General features: G+C 34.4%; 1 protein-coding gene across 4 annotated transcripts in view; it reads right to left on the bottom strand.

Annotated features, from left to right (window-relative positions):
* Positions 1 to 2355: 2355 nt before the first annotated feature.
* LOC136032079 (WD repeat-containing protein 7-like) overlaps positions 2356 to 6956 on the bottom strand; it is a gene marked incomplete in the record, with an annotated part of 230139 nt that continues 225538 nt past the window's right edge. For all 4 annotated transcript variants that reach the window (XM_065712203.1, XM_065712206.1, XM_065712207.1 and 1 more), the window contains 1 exon segment: positions 2356 to 4637. In XM_065712203.1, the coding sequence (XP_065568275.1) occupies positions 4452 to 4637 (186 nt within the window).

Raw genomic sequence — 6956 nt, 5'->3', positions numbered from 1 at the left:
AGACAACAATTTGTAAAACTCGGAACGAAAAATTTGCAACAAATTAAGAAGCCTGACTAAACGTGTCCACAATTAATGGAGAGTCAAGCCAAAAGGACTATACAATTTATTATAAAGGTAAAAGGTACGATTTTTGCACTTAATACAAGCTTTCTAGAAAAATTATTTAAAACCAGCAAGTCGAAACTTGCTCACGAAGGAGTGTCCGATTGTATCTGCTCAAACTATGAGAACTCTCCAAATCAGGTGGACAGCGTTTTAGTCTGGCTGATGAAAAACAAGAACTTGGGAACAATTACTAGTCATGACGAATCCTACCTTCAAAAGAAGTTCTTGAGAAATGTCCTTATTAGAGTGGTTGTAGCTATTAAAAGTTAGCAAGCCAATGACACTCTTTCGCAGCCAAGGCGAGAAACCTGGTTTTGTGCTTAACTGTGATCAGTTTATGTCTTTTGCCGAGTTTGATCTCTTCTTGGTTCATCAGCCATGTGCGGTGAAGTCATAAATTTACTTGTAGATAAAGCAAGAAAAATAATCATCGATCAAGCCGAGTATTTGTAAATAAGACATGGCTTCACTAATAATAATATTCAACGACTTACATTCTTTTTTTATTGACCAATTATATTTTGGAGAAAATTAAACCAATAAAAATGGATTACTGTTAGGGCTCTTCTTGCTTCTTTTCTAATTCAGGATATACATTCTAGGATTTAGTGAAACTGTCAAGGACAATCATGCTGACGTCAGTAATATTTTTAGCATTTAAAAAAAAATTAAAGCATTAATCAGGAAGCATGTTGCTATTTGAATTTAGCACACAAGCTAACGTTAATATTTCTACTCCGCCAACAGGAAACGGTAGAAGCAACCCAATGACCAGAACTGGGGCAAAACAACAAAATTTAATCGTAGAGCAATGTACTGAAGAGAGGGCAACCACTCCTTACCTACAAAGTAATTTCTGTTCTTTTTAAATTTCAGTGTTGCTCCTTACTTTCAGTCGAAACAACTTGTTTTTTCAATTTAATTTCTGATTGTTTTTCAAATAATGCCAAGAAATCCACCATCTGTTCATAGAAAACTCCTTCCCTCTACAAAATTCCTTGAAGTAAATTTTCTCCTGCGCAAAATACCCCCCCCCCCTTCTGGAAAATTCTATCTTCGCTTCAAATCCCCAAGGAAAATTTCTTGCGGATGATTCCGCCTGAAAAATTCAAAAGATTTCAATTTCTTAACTAACAGCCCTTTGCCAAGGGGCTGTGGGGGTCACGTTATTCCCAAAGGCATAGCTATTGAACCTTTCAACCATGCTGAACAAAAAGCTATCAACATTTTGATCGGATCACTTTGGGATAAAATGGGCGTGGAGAGGGAATAGCTACCTTCGAATCTTTTTGTTTACTTAAAAAGAGCACTAGAAATTTCGATCAAATGAACCCTCTATCGATCTTCCAGGGTCACTGGTTCGACATGATCACGATGAAAAAATAAAAAAATAAACGCGCATCAGTAAACTTTCTATCGACAAAAAATGCAGAATTCTACATTCCTGTATATAAGAGCCTGAAACCTCTACAGTAAGGTTCTGTCACATGAAGATTGTTTGGAGGTGTTTCTCCCCTTTTTCAAAAATTGGGTGAATTTTCTCAGATCCATAACTTTTGAGGAGTAACATTAAACAGAATGAACTTTATATATTTTGAATCATTTTGAAAATTTGATTCTTTTGATGTATCTATTGTTATCAAAAGCTTTTTTAAATGTTAAAAATAATTGTTTAGGACTTTTGTTCCTATATATAAATTCTTTATATCTTATTTCCGTAAAAATAATTCTCTAGTTCGATGGCTTCAAATGTCAGATACCCCACGACTCTAAGTCATTTCATTTTTAACCCTTGTTGCCCACATACCCAAAGTTTATATTCTTATAAGGGTCATATTCATGGTCAGGCCTGAGATTCAATTCAGTTGGGCCCGCCCCGCCCCAAATTACAAACTAGTCATCATCTATTTTTCTGTGACCTAACACACAATTGTCAGTAGCAATTGAGATTGGGAAAACAAACTATTAGATTTGTGACATTCAATAACACTTCTATGCGAATTTTCAGATCCAGAAGTGGAATTCCCGACAGTCGCGTCTTACCATTATATACTTAATTCATTTTGCTGATTGTTCCTATTATCCGGATAAATGTACCTAAGTGGCAGTATAGGAAATCTGAAAAAAATCCCATTCAAAGGAAGTTTCACAGACCTATGTGAAAAATTGTTTTGAGAAATGAGTGGCAGAGATACATTTTTAAGAGTATTCTCATATTCAATTGTCTAAGTCCAACCATAAATTGAATTTTGTTATGACACAAAGCCGTTTATTTAACAGCAAAAGTTGACAAAAAACCTATATTTTAAAGTTTTACAAATGAAAAATAAAATCCTACGATTATGTTTCTAATAATAATTCATATTAAAACACAAAGACGAATAGACAAAATAAAATTTAGATTTTGTAAACGCCAAACAATAACTAGGTTTCTAAAGCATATCGGTCTAATACAATAGAACAATTAAAAGAGATCAGAACAAAACAGGAATTTACTAACGGAATAAAAGTTACAACGGAAAACTAAAAAAGCCGTTCTAACAATACAAAACTCACTAGAATTTACTTATCTTCCCACTATTCGTATAGCTTAAAGTACGCTTTAAAAAAAAATGAAGCCTAAGAACATATTTTCAAAATAGTCGCTCAATCGTATTAATCATAACTGTTTAGAAATAAATCTAGAAAAGGCTACTACGGAAAACAGTCGTCTCTTTTCATTTCGACAAAATTTGGAGAAGAAAAAAAGATATATTCGTAGCATAAAGGTGAAAATAAAAATTTAGAGGTAATAATTATAGTAAAATAAATTTCGTTTTTATAGAAAAGAGAAAGGAGTAAAAATATTTCAAAGGAGGTGATGGAACTCGCTACAACATAAGGGTATAGAGTCAAATATATATATAAAATGTGTGACAGACATTACTGCTTCAAATTACTGAAAAATGACAGCCATCATCCGATTCACATTTGAAGTTAATTTGCGTTAAATCATAACTTAACAGACTATTTTGAGTATTAAAAAAAAAAAAAAGAAAGAAAAAAAATATTATCGCTGTATCAGAGCTCAAAGCAAAACAATACTTTGAAATTGAAAGCAAATGCAATGCACGCAAGTGATTCCTATCAATGTTGTCAACACAGTCCTACCTAACCCACAGGGGCGTAGCTTCAGCATTTTTATTGGGGGGGGGAGAGGGGTCTACATCCGAAGAGTCAAGAGACATGGCCTGTATAATATTTTTTTCCAAATTATTGGGGGAGGGGAGCATCTCCCCCTCCCCAATCGATGCCATTGCTACCCCAGATATATCTAAAATCCTAAAGCCTTATCCCTCCATGTGAAATACAATTCTTTTTGATCAAAGAGGATCTTCAGTTCACGCGAATTAAACCTAAAAGGCCAGAAAACTGCATACACTTGTGCCTTGAAAAAAGAAACTCAATTCGATGTTTGCAATGAGGCATCTGAACAATACATCTATAAAAAAAAGTTGAAAGATAATAATTACACTGGAAAAGAAAATTCAAACGAAAAGTGACGAGCGGTTCCTGCTTAAAACTTCTGAAAAATGGCAGCCGCAATACAAGTCACAACTGAAATTCATTTTCCATCAAATTAAAGCTGAACAGGCTATTCTGAATATTAAGAAAAAAAAAAGAAGAAATAGCCTTGTATCAGAGATCCAACACCAACGTTTTCGGCAAAAACTATTGGAAACTATCAAGAGCTCTAAATTACTTATTTTTATGGTGAAAAACTAAAAAGACCAGTAGTGGATCCTGGGGGAGGGCATCATTTCCCTGGTTGAGGTGCGGTTTAGTTTATTCACATTTATACGAATATGTCAACCACGACCCAATTCGTTTGAGTGCAGCTTAATTTTGTACCGATTTTACTTCTAGTTAGTCAAATCAACAGAGAAAAAATTAGAAGAAAAAGAAAACAAAATTCATAACAAATCAATCCTAGATAAAGAATAGGATAAAAACAATAAGGTTCCTCAATACTATTGCTGGCACACAAGGCGTCAAATCGACGTTCCAGTTGCTTGGTCTTTTTTTAAAGGGACAGAAAGCAAGCTTGTAAAGATCCTAGCAAGCTTTGGCACCAAAATTCTAGCCTATCACCAGTCCACCTGCCCCTTCTCAGAATCCACATTTGTAAGTACTGGCTGATTGATCAAACAGATTAGTAATTTTTTTTTTATTTCTGTCCAGTTTCATTTTCAATAAGGAGAGACCACACCATATGAGTGCTAAAAACTTGCAATAATTGGAATTAATGCCTTTTGATTTAAAAACGACGTAAAAGTATATTGAACATGCACGGGAGTAATCTTCTAAAGAGTTAGTCTTATTTCAGAACCATCTGCTAGCATTAGTAACACCGCTTTACTGCTAACCCACACCAATTTGCCAATCTTCAAAGGATTTGATTTGAGTTGTTCAGGAATCGGGTTGACACTATACACTTTCATACATTTGGTCTGTGTTGATCCGAGACCAAATACTCCAGAAGATACTTGCTAAAGAAGAAATACATAATTTACAAATATATGACATTACTGATGCAGAACAATCTATTTATTACTCTGTTTACGAATATGATGCAAAGCACAAACACGTGATGATCAACGCGATTAAGACATTTTAAGGGACACCATTCAGCTAAAAAAAGTGTCAATCTAAGAAATGTATGAGCATATGATAAAATTCCATTATTTGCTTTTGCTGTATGTTTTTATCATTATTTCCTTTTGATTTTTTGTGAAAATAACTTCAACGGTAACAGCAAAATAACTATTTGTTAAATAAAAACACATACTTACTTACACATCTTACTTAGTCTTCTTCAAATTAATTTTAAAGCCTATTCTAGCACCCTGAACTCGCAAAACTCTAAAAATTCATTCATTTTGCTCACACTTTCATCTAATATGCTTAAATCATCAGCATAATCTAAGTCCAGTAGCGTTTTTCCTCCCCATTTGATTCCGTGGTCTCCAATTGCCTTTCCTGTGCTCCTTAAAACAAAGTCCATCAAAATGATCCATATAAAGGGGGATAGAACACAACCCTGCTTAAATCCAAATTTAATCCAAAACTAGTTGCTAACCTCATTATGATATCTTCCGATTAAACTGCCAGGGAAGTTTTTCTCAATACTAATGTCTATTGCAGCTGAAAAATAGCCCCATAGATATTATTACATTGTATTACCTGGCTATATTTTGAAGCATCTTCTAAGGTTTCCTATTGTCCTAAGTACTAAACTGACTTCAGGTAGTTATCTTTATTTGCTGAACCCTTATTCTCTTTTCATGAAATGACTCGTTAGTTAGACCTAGAGATGAATCAGTCAATGACCAGCCTTACTAAAGTGTTCTATTATTGTTTTTAATTATCTTCATGGTCAAGTGCCATCTCACTACTCTTTCCTGGTTCAATTCTGTTCTATTGTCAATGATAAATTGTGCTTTTTCAGCAATTGTTGTTTTTTTTGTGATACCCTTACGTTACAGGCCTTTTGTTGGTCAGGTTTTTGTTTTTGTCTGTATCAACAAAGAATATTGAAGCATTTATAATTAAACTGTTTAAGCATATCGAAATTCTTCTTATCTCTTCCATTTAAAAGTAAGTACGTTTCAACATTTAAAGAGATTATCCTTAAGCGAGGTGACAATTTTAGGGTATGGTTTCCATCTTTCATAGGTTACACAATCAACCGATTATTTCGGACAAATAGTTCGTGTTGGCCAATCTGATATTAAATTCTAATGATAATTTTTTCTGTGTGCACCAAGCTGTAATATGAAATGATCGTACCGACGAAGGTTATTTCTTAGACCAAAGTACTTTTTGATTTACGAAAAATCAAGCAAGAGAAATGGGTTTTAACTTAAACAAAGCAGCGACAAAAGTTGAAAACAGACAACACATTGATTAATAAATAAAAAAAATCGAATATTTTGGCTCCATCACCGGGAGCCATTCTCAACAGAGAAAAACAAAAATAAAACTTTAAATAAGGAAAAAAACAAAACAAACAAGAGCTAAGAGCTCATATGGCACTTGTGACGAGATCCCAAGAGCCAAAAGTTCATATGGTATGAGCGGTAACAAAATTCTAAGAATCAATAGATTGATTTAAAAGGAAAATCCGAGGCTTAATGCCGGTCGGGATTTAAAATAAGAGCTCTGAGTCACGATGTCCTTCTAAATATAAAAATTCATTAAGATCTGATCACCCACGCGTAGGTTATAAATACCTCATTTTTTTCTAATTTTTCCTATCCCTTTAGCCCCTCAGATGAATCAGGGAAAATGACTTTATAAAGTCAATTTGGGCAGCTCCCTGACTGCAAGAGAGCAAATACAGTACGGTTACGTCAATCACGTACCTACGACATTTGCTTATTCTATTCACCAAGCTTCATCCCGATTCCTCCACTCCAAGCGTTTTCCAAGATTTTCGATTTCCCCCTCCAACTCCTCCCAATGTCAACAGATCTGGTCGGGATTTGAAACAAGAGCTCTGAGACATGAATTCCTTCTAAATATCAAATTTCATTAAGATTCGGTCACCCGTTCTAAAGTTAAGAATACCTCAATTTTTCTAATTTTTCTAAATTAACACCCCCCTGCTCCTCCAAAGAGAACGGATCCGTTCCAATTATGTCAATCACGTATTTAAAACTTGTGCTTATCCTTCCCATCAAGTTTCATCCTGATCTCTCCACTCTTAGCGCTTTCCAAGATTTCTCTTTCCCCCCTCCAATCCCCTATGTCCCCAGATCCAATTTTAGTCGAAAATGAAGCATCTGAGACATAATTTAATTTAAAAT

This window comes from Artemia franciscana, chromosome 10 (assembly GCF_032884065.1).
Source record: "Artemia franciscana chromosome 10, ASM3288406v1, whole genome shotgun sequence".
Taxonomy (NCBI): domain Eukaryota; kingdom Metazoa; phylum Arthropoda; class Branchiopoda; order Anostraca; family Artemiidae; genus Artemia; species Artemia franciscana.
This window is presented reverse-complemented; position numbering and strand designations above follow the sequence as displayed.